The sequence below is a fragment of the Sceloporus occidentalis genome, unplaced genomic scaffold (assembly GCF_023333645.1).
Source record: "Sceloporus occidentalis isolate IW3139 unplaced genomic scaffold, rSceOcc1.0.p SCAF_64, whole genome shotgun sequence".
NCBI lineage: Eukaryota > Metazoa > Chordata > Lepidosauria > Squamata > Phrynosomatidae > Sceloporus > Sceloporus occidentalis.
The window spans coordinates 3,671,563-3,684,785 of NW_028317044.1; the positions used below are offsets into that span (position 1 = coordinate 3,671,563).

The 13,223-nt window shown below is 44.1% G+C and overlaps 1 protein-coding gene across 6 annotated transcripts in view; it reads left to right on the forward strand.

The window, feature by feature from the left end:
• The window catches only part of GTF2IRD1 (GTF2I repeat domain containing 1), a 54,872-nt gene that overhangs the window by 10,827 nt on the left and 30,822 nt on the right, over positions 1–13,223 (forward strand). For all 6 annotated transcript variants that reach the window (XM_089493405.1, XM_089493401.1, XM_089493402.1 and 3 more), the window contains exons 4-9: positions 1,911–2,057; positions 3,534–3,717; positions 5,431–5,741; positions 7,077–7,166; positions 9,208–9,291; positions 10,908–11,091. In XM_089493405.1, coding sequence (XP_089349531.1) covers positions 1,911–2,057; positions 3,534–3,717; positions 5,431–5,741; positions 7,077–7,166; positions 9,208–9,291; positions 10,908–11,091 — 1,000 coding nt within the window. The remainder of the gene's footprint in view (positions 1–1,910; positions 2,058–3,533; positions 3,718–5,430; positions 5,742–7,076; positions 7,167–9,207; positions 9,292–10,907; positions 11,092–13,223) is intronic.

Consider the following 13,223-nt stretch of genomic DNA (forward strand, 5'->3'; position numbering starts at 1 on the left):
TACTGCATGGAGGCTTCTGCTTGAAGGGCAGCTTGCTGTGAAGCTTCTTATATCGTCATCGTATTCATCCTCATCATCTAGGTTTTACAGTTTACCAGATGTTACCCATTGGGCTTTGGGGATGGTAATGTTTCGAATTCTCTGCAAGAAGCTAGGAATCAGTGAGGTATCATCACCTAATGTGGCATGTTCCAGGAATTGTCACTTTTTGTCATTGTGGTTATGGTTATCCTATTCATGGGGATTACATTATTTTAGATTTAGATTTTACATCATCGTCATCGTTATGTGACGTTCTTCTCCCTAGCTTTTTAAAGCTGTCCATGGTCCTTCGTCTGTTCCTAGGGTGCAAGCCCTCAGACTTTGGGGTCAAATACAGTTTCTGGGGTTCCAGCCTGTCCCTTTGGGCTTCTCTTTCCTGTGATGCCCTTCTGCTGTGGCTTCTCAGCTTTTGTGTGTTTTCCCCCATTCTCAAAAGGCTGAAATTACTCCCCTTACTGATAATAAGAACGTTGTGCTAAAATCATCTGGCATTTTAGGATCCACCTTTTTCCCCTGTCCCACTACTGGAATGTGACCTCGAACTTTCTGGGGCTCAAAGAGATTCTCCATCTATGGTCTATTTCATCTCCTGGCTATGGCTGACCAATTACATCCACCTCCTGGGTGAAATCTGTTCCTCCAGTTCTACCGCCATAATGATGATGATGATGATGATGATGATGATGATGATGATGATGATGTATTTATAGCCCGCCCAATCACAAGGAATCCAGAAAGGTCTCTGGATCCTTTAACCAACTCCATACATTTTCCTCACCCTCAGCATTGCAAGTGGTCCCTCAAAGGTTTAAGCAGATGGAGTAGGGATTCTCCAGTTGTGTAACTCAATAGTGATTTTGATTAGTAGGACGGACAGAATCAACTCCTTCTTTCACACAAAATAAGATTAATTTAATCCAGGACCAATACCAGCCTCTTTAGATATAGCAGCAGCCTCCCACTGTCAGAATCATAGAATCATAGAGTTGGAAGAGACCACAGGGACCATCCAATCCAACCCCTGCCGTGCAGGAACTCACAGTCAAAGCATCCCCAACATAAAGCCATCCAGCCTCTGTTTAAAGACTTTCAAAGTAGGAGACTCCACCATAAGCTCCAAGGGAGTATCTATGTTAAGCAGGTCTTGCTGTCAGAACATTCTTCCTAATGTTTAGGTGGAATCTCTTTTCTTGTAGTTTGCCATCCATTGTTCCATGTCCTATTCTCTGGAGCAGCAGAAAACATGCTTGCTCCCTCCTCAGTATGACATCCCTTCAGTACTTAAACAGGGATATCATATCACTTCTTAACCATCTCTTCTCCAGGCTAAACATCCCCAGATCCCTGAGTCATTCCTCATAGGGCATGGTTTCCAGGCCCTTCACCATTATAGTCGCCCTCCTTTGGACACATGACTCCAGTTTCTCAACATCCTTTTTGAATTGTGGTGCCCAGAATTGGATACAATATTATTCCAGGTGAGGCCTAACCAAGGCAGAATATAGTGGCACTATTACTTCCCTTGATCTAGACACTATACTTCTATGGATGCAGCCTAGAATTGCATTGGCCTTGTTAGCTGCCGCATCACACTGTTGACGCATGTTCAACTTGTAGTCTACTTGGACTCCTAGATCCCTTTCACACATTCTGAAAGACTCTATGTGAGCCAGCCCTGTGCCCTTGGTCAGTCCTGCTCACTCAAAGTACAGTGGAGAATGTCAACCTATCAGCGTTGTTGAAGATTCAATTATCTGGTCTAGTCAGCTGGAGTTGCAGGAGTGGCATCACCAAGCCACTGATACTAAGAAGGCATCTCTTAAATTATCATCTTTTCTCTCGCCTTCCCGCTCTGCTCCTGGTGGCAGGAATTCAACAGAGGAAAGAGCAAGATCTGGACAGCCAGAGGAAGATCAAGGACTTTGGCCGGACCATTCCCCGAATCTCCCCGGATCAGGGATCGGATGTTTACCTCCTCAGGAAGATGGTGGAAGAAGTTTTCGATGTGCTTTATAGTAAGGAACAACCTTTGTTTGCTTCCGCTTTGCATCTGTTGAGTTTGCCTTCTGTGTCACTTGTGGGTTTATTATTCCAGGACAATTGCCTAGACCTGTTGAACTGAGTTTGTAAAATGTATTTCTGGTCTACAGCTCCCAGCATCCGCCGGTCAGTTTGGAAATGAGCCATGCTAGGTGGTTGATTCTGGGAACCGTAGCCCAAAAAAATAACATTTGCAAGTTGTGGCTGGGGATTCTGGTGACTCCAGTAATATAGATAGATGATAGATAGATAGATTCAAGTTTGCATGTCAGGTACGTTGGAAGAGTTTAGAAGAGAGGAAACAGTGCATATAGGTGAGCTGGCATACTGTTAGGCTAGCAAAACACAGAGTGATGGGAATGGGACTTCATCTTAAAATGGATGACACATTTGCTCTGTCAGCTTCTTTACTGGGTCTGCCTCTTTTGTACATCTCCGGGCAGAATGTGGAACCCAACACAATTTGTGACTATAAATCTGTACGTTTCTGAGCTTTCCATATGTTCCAGCAAAAGAAATACGTTTAACAATGCAGTCACATTTGAAAAATGCATGAAGAGTATTTGTCATGAACAGATGACTGTTAACAGGTTCACTACCCATTCTCCACTCCAAAGGAGTTAGAGACGCATCATAGTCAGGATGCTTTGCAAGACCTGATGCAACCCAGTTGGTCTGATGTGTTAAGCTCATGAATGCCACTTTTTGCCCATCTTCAGCTGTGGTGGCCCAAGCACAGAAGACTAGCAGCTTTCCTTTCTGGCAATCTAAGTTGATCATATGACTCTTGGGGCTAGTTTTTGTGCCCACTGCTGATCAAGCCACCCTAAGAAATGCCCCCAAATGTTAAAAAGTCAAAACTAGGCATTGTCAGAAGTCTATTTCTTCTTTGTTTTATGTTTTGTTTTATTGGAGTGTGGAGTACCATTCCTTCATCGTCTTAGTCCCATCTTGATGTCTTTTTCAGGTTTGGCAAAAGGGCAGTATGTGGCATCTGAAGCCCACTTTTAGTCCTCTGAAGCCTCCTACTAGTCCCCTAAAGCCACAACTCCCCATTAAAACAAATTGCCATGATGTCAAATTTGCCCTAAACTATGCAGAACTATCCACAATACATGAAAATATTTGAAAAATACTCTCACCAACATCCGTAAACAACTCTCATACCTCTGTTTTCTTCCGCACTTCTTCTCCAGATTGTGACATTGTGATCTGTTGCCATTTTCAGGGTGACTACAGAGGGAAATGGATGCATTTGAATTTTCTGTTGAAGGTGCAGCTCATGGGAGGTTCAGTGGAAGATTGACCTCCATGCAGTTAGTCTATTTCTTGGTGATGACAGAATGTGACCATGAGACAAAACTCAACAGCTCCTTCGACCAAACGCAACAAGCTTTGAACTCTGTTTCTAGCCTGCATTCACAGCTGATGGTCTTTCTTTCTTATCCTAGGTGAGGCCTTGGGGAAGAGCAGTGTGGTACCACTGCCATATGAGAAATTCCTGAAAGAGCCAGGCTTGCTGGCGGTTGCTGGGTTGCCCGATGGGCTCACCTTCAGGAAGCCCACTGAGTACGATGCGAAGTCTCTGATGGCCATTTTAGAGCACAGTCACCACATGCGCTTCAGGCTAAAAAGGTAAGATGAAGTTAGAAGTGTTGAGCCTCCTGTTCAGAGCGGGACTTTTGCCTGCTTGGGGAACAAGAGTAAGCTCTGTGGATGATTCCTGGCTTGTGGGCAGTGGCTCTTGTTCTCAGATCAGGGCCTGCTGAGACCCCAAGGATGGATGGGCCTTGCAATGTAAAGCCTTCATCTCACCTCTATACTTACTCTTTCTCTCCCCTGTTCACCCTCCCAATTCTGTATCATCATAAGCAGAGCTTGGGAAAGTGACTGTTGAGACCAGTGATTCCCAAACTCTGGTACTCCAGATGTTTCAGACTTCTGTTCCCAGAATCTTCAATCATCTCGGCCAATAGTCTGGGATTCTCTATTCCTTTTTCCTCCTCCTCTTCCTCCTTCTTTATACATGGCTACCTTTTCTTCTTCAATTCTGGTGGGTTCTTCATTTCTTTATTTTACCTTCTGTCTTCTTATCTATATGTACAGTCTGCCCTCCTTATCCACGGATTTTTTTAGCCACGAATTCAAGCATCCATGATTTGAAAATATTAAAAATAGATATAAATTCTAAAAAGCAACCCTTGATTTTGTCATTTAATATAAGGGACACCATTTTACTTGTCATTAAGCATCTACGGATGTTGATATCCAAGGAGGATCCTGGAACCAAACCCCAGCGGATACCAGTGACCCACTATACTATCCTTTTAGTTTGTCTTACATTTCCGTGTAGTGATATATATAATTTAACCCAATTTCTATGTACATATCTATCCCTTTAAATAAACACCATTTTTGTTTTTACTAGCTATCCCTCTTCAGAAAAAAAAGATACTTTATTCTCTTTTAAATTTTATGGTTACAATTACTCCCCAATTTTTTGTTGTTGTTGTATACGTACTATTCTGTCCCACTAACGTCCAAATTCTGATGGCTCTGTATTCCTTCCAGCACCAGATATAGTATATATTTCAGTACCATTTGCTTGGCAACATGAATAGGAGGGTGCTAATCACAATGAGAGATGAAAGGGGGAGGTTGTTGGGAATTGATGCCCACTTCTCCTTCTTTCACTGCTCTTGCGCTACCTGTGGACTTAATATCTGGTTATGCACCGTGGAAACACAATGCTGGACTATGGACTGTATAGTCCAGTAGAATCATAGTATTATAGAATCCCAGAGTTGGAGGAGATCCCAAGGGCCATCCAGTCCAACCCCATTCTGCCATGCAGGAACTCTCAATCAAAGCATACCCAATAGATGGCCATCCAACTTCTGTTTAAAGACCTCCAAAGAAGGAGACTCTACCATTCTCCAAGGAAGTGTGTTCCACTGTCAAACAGCCTTACTGTCAGGAAGGTTCTCCTAATGTTGAGGTGGAATCTCTTCCTGTAGCTTGCATCCATTGTTCCAAGTCCTGCTCTCTGGAGCAGCAGAAAACAAGCTTGCTCCCTCCTCCATATGACATCCCTTCAAATATTTAAAGAGAGCTATCACATCATCTCCTAACCTTCTCTTCTCCAGGCTGAACATCTCCAGATCCCTAAGCCGTTCCTCGTAGGGCATGTTTTCCAGACCCTTCACCATTTTAGTTGCCCTCCTTTGGACACACTCCAGTTTCTCCACATCCTTTTTGAATTGTGGTGCCCAGAACTGTTTAGCATGATCCAGCAGCACACTTTTCACATTTTCATGTAATTTACCTGCAGTTTCCTCCTTCATTTAGGCCACCTGAGGACTCCGTCAGGGAGCCCAACCTTACTTCGGAGTTGAACTCTCCTACCCTGATGTCAAAGGGGAGCCGAGAACCAGGCCTTAACAATGTGCATGCTAAACTGGCCAACCAAGATGCTCTTTCTGGGGTCACCACCAACAGTTTCCTGTACGGCGTGCCACTTCCCACGCAGATTGCCATGGAAATAAAGCAGGAGGGTCCCTCTGGTCGGCATGGGATGAGCGCAGTCAGCGAGATGCTAAGGTCTCGCTCATCAGGAGAAGCGAAGGTGCCTTCGCCACAGGAGTTCGGTGACTGCTGTGGTAATGACTTTAATGTTTGCTGTCCAAAAAGTGATTGATCAGATCCTATGCAAAGGCCCTGATATGCCTTGGATAAGAGCTCAAGTTGGGTGGGAATAGAAATATATAAGTGATGGCGTTGACAGGGTCATGGGTCTACCACTCCTAGGTTCCTATGAGCACCAAACATGTCCTTCTCCCAGCTCCCCCCCAGGTCTTCTGGAGGATAATGGTCATGGAAGAACTTACTTTAGGGCAGTGATCCCCAAACTTTGGTTTTCCAGATGTTTAGGACTTCTTGGAATTCCTGACATTTGGCCAAGTTGGCTGGGTCTTCAGGAAGTTGAAGTCCAAAACGCTTGGAGAACTGAAGTTTGGGAATCACTGCTTTAGGGTAATGATGAAGGAAGGAGAAAGGAGAGAAGGTTGTCAAGAATGGGACCTATTTCTCTTACCAGGTAAACTGATCTTGGCCCTCTCCCTTCTCTAGAGATACCAGCCACAGATGCTGGTGAAATGGCAGGAATAAACTCTTTTAGAACATGGCCACATAGACCAACCCCCCCCCCCCAAAAAAAAAAAACCCTACTGATCTTGACTCTGTCCCTTTGGAGGGTGGACTACGTGCCACCTAACATTGACGTCTCTGAGACTACTAGTAGTGGGAGGCCCCTTGGCTCAATTTTGATTTCCCAAAATGGTCCTGGAACAAAGAAATGTGATGGGGACTTAAAACGGTCTCCCAGCACATGCAAGAAAAATTCTCCTACAAATGGGGTTTCATATTCCCAGCAATTCAACACATTTTTCACTCCAAAAGTGGATTCTTTTTTTTACAAGTGCATGCCTCAGCAGCCAGATTTTGCAAATTAGCAAAGCCCAGTCGCAAAACAAAGCAAAGCATGCTGAAATGCAAGATACAGTGTGAAAGGAAGCACATACTAGGACAAAGAGATGTCTTTTAGCACTTAAATGGACAGTGTTTTAAATATGTGCTCAATTTAAGCTTGAGCTTAACAGAATTGCAGCTCTGCCTAAGTAACTAGTTCCACCTCTGTTGGCAAAGTTTCTTGGATGGAAACAAAGCCATTCTAGGGGATACCATAGATGTGCTTAGGTTTCTGCACTGGAGTCTGAGGACAGCAATACAGCCTGCCCAGGTTGAAGCACTGTACTGTAGCTTCTGTGACAACCTCGATGTGCCCTTTCTTCCTCACTCATTCTTTAAATTCACCTGTCCAGCTACTTCACTGAATGATGTACCAGCCCTCTCACCTTGTGTTAATCTCAGTTTCGCTCTCACTTTTCTCAGCCCTGTACTCATGCTTGTTTTCTTTTTTCCTTTCTTATGTCCAGGACAGAAATCTAGCCTCCCGGGTGGTCCGCTCATCCAAAATGTCCATTCCTCCAAACGCATCCTATTCTCCATTGTCCATGACAAATCAGGTATTGTTTTGCTTGCGGGTCCTTCAAAAGCGGTGTTAGATGTCTTACTTTTAAATTATCAGGGAGTGAGAGGAGCAGGGAAATCTCTGTTTTAGGATTTGCAGAGCAAAAAGGTTAGTGGAGAGCTGCATGGAGCAGAACTTCAATCTATTGCGGGCCAATTGGAGTTGCTGACTAGGACATTATTATGTGCATTATGACTCTTTGAATAATAAAGTAAGATAGGAGTCCAGTTTCCACATGGGTCCCATGCATGGGTGGGAAACAACCTGTGGCATCTGGTGACGCTCATGTCAGTAGGTCAAGGAATCCATCTCCTTTCCCACTATGCAGTTATAGCACTATATTCTATGTGATCTCCCATGTCTGCATCCTATGTAACCATGCGATTTGTATTTGGTGGGAGACTAAAACTCTCTAGCTGAAAATTCTAAATGTATTTATTTACTGTATTTATATCCCACTCTTCAGCCCTAAAGACTCTCAGGGCGGTTTAAAAAGTCAAAGGCTATCATGGCCAGTGTCCATAGTTTTTTTGTGGGTTTTTTGGGGTATGTGGCCATGTTCATGCATCTCTGACTGGTCGAAGAACAGAAAAATTGAAGGTTACTGTTCTGTGCCTGTGAGCCATGGTCCTTTCCTAAAGAAGTTGCTTTATAAAACCCTCAGGCCCACCTAGCTAAGTACAGTTGACCCCCCACATTTGCAGTTTTGACTTTTGCGGATTTGATTATTCACAGATTTGATTAACATGTTCCCTCTAGGAATCTCTAGGTCCTCCATGCTGATTTATGGTCAACATCCACCGAGCTGGAGTGCCTAGAGATTTATGGAGAAAAGACTTCTCTAGGTGTGAAGTCGAAGGCTTTCATGGCCGGCATCCATAGTTTTTTGTGGGTTTTTGGGGCCATGTGGCCATGTTCTAGAAGAGTTTATTCCTGACGTTTCGCCAGCATCTGTGGCTGGCACCTTCAGAGAATGGTCGGCATCCATAGTTTTTGGGGCCATGTGGCCATGTTCTAGAAGAGTTTATTCCTGACGTTTCACCAGCATCTGTGGCTGGCATCTTCAGAGAATGCTGGCATGGAAGAGAGTGGGGTATATATATACTCTGTGACGCTGGTTAGGGAAGAGTGATTTCCATGTTAATAGTGTGGTGTGGTATCTGTGTCCCTGCAGCGTAGCAGAAAGCTTCACTTCTCTAGGCATTTGTAGGTCATCCAGCACAATTCTATGGTCAACATCTGGCAGCTATTGACCATAGAGTTGTGCTCGAGGACCTAGAGAGTCCTAGAGAGGTCTTCTCTCAGGTAAAAACAACAACAATGTTTTTATTTGCAGTTTTTTCACTTTCATGGGGGTCCTGTGCCCCTAATGCCAGCGAATGTGGAGGGCCCACTGTATAGTCTACTCTACACCACTGATTCCCAAACTCTGGCCTTCCAGATGTTTTGGACTTCAGCTCCCAGAAGCCTCAATCATCTTGGCCAATGTCCTGGGATCCTGGGAGCTGAAGTCCAAAACACCTGGAAGGCCAGAGTTTGGGAATCACTGGTCTACACAGAGTGGTAGCTGCCCTCCAGAGTTTCAGAGAGGAGTCCATGAAGAGCTTTTAGAAAACACTCAACAATGAGATTTTGAACTTGGTGTGGCTGTCACGCCAAAAAATCCTTCTGCCTTAGAATCATAGAATCATAGAGTTGGAAGAGACCACAAGGGCCATCCAGTCCAACCCCATTCTGCCACGCAGGAAATCCAGATCAAAGCATCCCCAGCAGATGGCCATCTAGCCTCTGCTTAAAGACCTCCAAGGAAGGAAAGAGCCTTTCTCTCTAGCGCCATTGTATTGACATGTACAGCACTGTGTAAATTTACAGTGCTGTATAAATAAAGTGTAATAATAATAATAGTAGTAGTACTATTAGTAATAACAAAGGGAGGAAGAGGCAGAGATGGGGAGCAAATCCTGGGCCCTGCGGTGAAGCGCGATGGGGGGGGAATCTGTTGCCGTGTGGAAACTTCTCTTATTTTGTTTTGCCAGATAAATGGGACAGTTTTATAAAAGAAACTGAAGATATCAACACCCTGAGGGAATGTGTGCAAATTCTGTTTAACAGCAGATATGGTGAGTGGGCGCGAAACGGCTGTTTGTCATCTGCAGCGCTTATGGCTTGCATGGCTTTGCGGAACGAACAAGTGGGTGTTTTTTTTTAGGTGCTTTTTTTCTTGTTTAAATGCTGCCAACGCAAGTAGATGCCATATGCTATGTGTCCTTTCTGTTAATTGCTTCCTTGGCATGGCGCATTTGAGTTATGCAGCTTCTAATTAAGGTAGTCTTCTTCGGTTTTGAACGTCCCTTTTATCAAACAGTCAATTGATAATTGCCCTGATGTGTGACACCTTCTGCCAACCCTCCTCCATGGAGGGTTGGCAGCCAAAACTGTTAGGATGGCATCCATGAAGAAAACAGTACCCTGCATTGGAAGTGGTCCTCCTGAGGTTGTCTAGACTACAACTCCGAACTTCCTTGCCCTGGCGAGGGCTGATTATCCATTCCTCCTTTGTGGTTTCAGAGCAATAGCGATAGCATATACATTTCTATACCGCATACACAGGGCGTGCTGCTCACCATTTTGGAGACATAGGCCTGTTCCAGACTGCCAAAATAAAGCTGCTTCGGGTCTATTTGGAGGTATGCTATTTAAATGATGCCTGGGTCCTATGAGTCCGGAGGTTGCGCCAAAGCCACACTCCATTCCTAAGCACTGGAGGGCAGCTTTGGTGCAGCTTCTGGATGCTTAGGATGCACGCATCATTTAAACAGCATACCTTAAGAGACCCAAAGCAGCTTTATTTTGGCAGTCTGGAACAGGCCATAGATTCCCAGTCTCCTAACTGAGCCAAGTATCATAGAATCCTAGTGTTGGAAGAGTCCCAAAGGGCCATCCAGTCCAACCCACTGCAATGCAGGAACTCTCAATCAAAGCACCTCCGACTGAGCCTCTGTTTAAAAACCTCCAAGGAAGGAGACTCTGCCACACTCCGAGGAGAAGACCTATGCATTCTGCTCTACTTCTGAAATAACATATGATTGCTACCCCAATATAGCAACAGCATTTACATATCTATACCGTTTCATACTGAACTCAGCACTCTCGAAGCGGTTTACATTCTGTAAGCCAATTGCCCCCAACCTACGAAAGGATGGAAGGCTGAGTCAACCTTGGAGCCCCTGGGATCCAACTCACAACCTTGTGGCTGGAGGACTGGCATTTAACCACTGTGCGACCAGGGCTGCTTCAATCCCAAAGTGCTACACCATGAGGACCCTGTCCTCTTTACTGGCCTTTATCATGGGCGTTGCTTTCTCTGTGCATAAAGATAGTATTGTCCCCTTCCTATTTTAGGTTTTGACTCTCTGAGGGAGATTGGGAGGTGGAACTGGATATCTTGGATACAGCTTCAGATCTTAGTTTTTCTCTTTGTGTACTTTGCTATATACCACCAACTTGCACTATATAAGAGTATTGCGCCTGCTTTCGAAAGCTGTTTTGTAAACATGAATAGTCTCAATACAGAGACTTCTGCTGTTGCAGTTGTATACATTTACATATATAAAAAAAGCTTAATAATAATAATAACTTGCAAGAAGGTTTTTACAGAAGACCAAGTTGCAAAGCTGCAGTTAATCAAGTTCTGACTCGTCTTACTCCTAAACATTGAATGTGGTTTTTCTTTCAGCCGAAGCCTTGGGTCTAGATCACATGGTCCCTGTCCCGTACCGAAAAATTGCTTGTGACCCGGAGGCAGTCGAAATCATTGGGATTCCTGACAAAATCCCCTTCAAAAGGCCATGCACTTATGGAGTCCCGAAGCTCAAGCGAATATTGGAGGAGAGGCACCACATCCACTTTGTAATTAAAAGGTACTTGGATAACCTGAGCTGTTTAAGGGATGCAGACGGCAATGGGCAGAAAAACCCCACTTGGTTTTGAAATAGCCTTCGTAAGTGAACCTAGGACCCTTTTACATTGCTATACAATTACAGTGCTATCATTCCAGATTAACTGCCATGGAAACATGCAACAGTGTCCTGGAGTTTGCACCTTGGGAAGGAACTAGACTCAAGTCTACGAAAGCTTATGCTAGTCTCAAAGGTGCTACAAGATCCCTTTGCATACTGATTTTCCGGATTAACGTGGTTATCTGTTGGAATATATAAAGTCAACGCTCCCCATTTGCAGCTTTGACTTTGGCAGATTGGGTTATTCACGGATTTTATTAATATCTTCTTTCTAGGAATTTCGGGGTCCTCCTGTGCAACTCTGCTGTCAATGTCCACCAGACGTTGCATTGGAGGACCCAGAGATTCCTAGAGAGAACACTTCTAGGTATTCACAGGTCCTCCATTGCAATGCTATGGTCAACTTCTGGCTGGCCTGGACCATAGAGTTGCGCTGGAGGACCTAGATATTCCGAGAGAGGTGTTCTCTTGTGTAAACAAAATAGTGCTTTTTTATTTGAGGTTTTTCCATTTTCACAGAGGTCCTGTGCCCCTAATTCCGGCAAATGTGGAGGACCCACTGTATTCTTACATATCCATTTCTTCATCAAGTAACTGTTTTCTTACACCTGTCCTGTGCAGGAGATTGAGGTGGAAGGTAATAACTGACCAGAGGTTAGCCAATAAAGTTTCATGGCTCAGCACCAAACAGTATAATCTGTTGGGATTTGGTAAATGCCTTGGCACAATTTTCCTTTGCTTCGTTCTTTAGATCCTTTGTTACATGCTCCTAAATTTTACCCTTGACTTATCCATGGATTATATCAAAATCTATAACTTTGGCCCCCAAACCTGCCCTCGACTTATACATGAGGTCGACGTGGCTGACTGTAGGGGATGGTGCTCATCTCTGTAACGAAGTCAAGGAGCCAACGTTGTCAAAGACGACTCTGTGATCATGTGGGCAGCATGACTACACAGAATGCTGTTACCATCCCATCAAAGTAGCACATATTGATCTACTTGCGCTTTTATGTGCTTTCAAACTGCTAGGCTGGCAGAAGCTGGAACTAGTGGCAGGGGTTCACTCCATCCTATGGCATTCGGGCCTCGTACTGCTGACCTGTCGATCTTTCAGCCTTCAAGGTCATCATCTTTACCACTGTGCCACTGCGTCCTACCTGAGAAGCAGAGTAGAAATGCTCTCTGTGTGTGTATACTGTATATACTCTACTGCAAATCAACTTCATGTATAAGTCGAGGGCAAGTTTGGGGGCCAAAATTATGGATTTTGTCACCACCCTTAGATAAGTTGAGGGTAAAATTTAGGGGCATATAACAAAGATCTAAAGGATAAAGCAAAGCAAAACAATGTCAAAGAACTTATGAAAATTCCACCAGACATAACTCTTTGGCCTGTCCCAGACTGCCAAAATAAAGCTGCTTTGGGTCTCTTTGGAGGTATGCTGTTTAAATGATGCAAGCATCCTAAGAATCCGGAAGCTGCACCAAAGCTGCCCTCCAGTGCTTAGGAATGGCGTGTGGCTTTGGCGCAACCTCCGGACTCTTAGGACCCAGGCATCATTTAAATAGCATACCTCCAAAGAGACCCCAAGCAGCTTTATTTGGGCAGTCTGGAACAGGCCTTTGTGCTTATTCTTAAGACTGGATGGATGAGAGAGTAGAGGGGGTCAGTGCTTCACATATTATAATCTTGCTTTTCACCAGGAGATAGTTCCTTCTTTTAAATATGAGTTAAGATACAGTACTTACATTGAGCCGTGGATAAGTTGACTCGGTTTTTTGGGGGTCAATTTTTTTACCTAAATTTCTAGGTATATACTTATCTATGTAGATAGATTTAGGTTTAAGATTGTGCTGCCAAGTGTCATGATAAATTCATTCATTCATTCATACATTGGTATGAAATTTGTGTATATTATATGTAGACATATTAAAAGTATAGTCAGCTGTCATCAGTAGAGATTGATGCTTCTTATGTCAGCTGGTTAGTGAATCCATTCCATGTTTTAGCCCAAACTGTAAATGCGTTA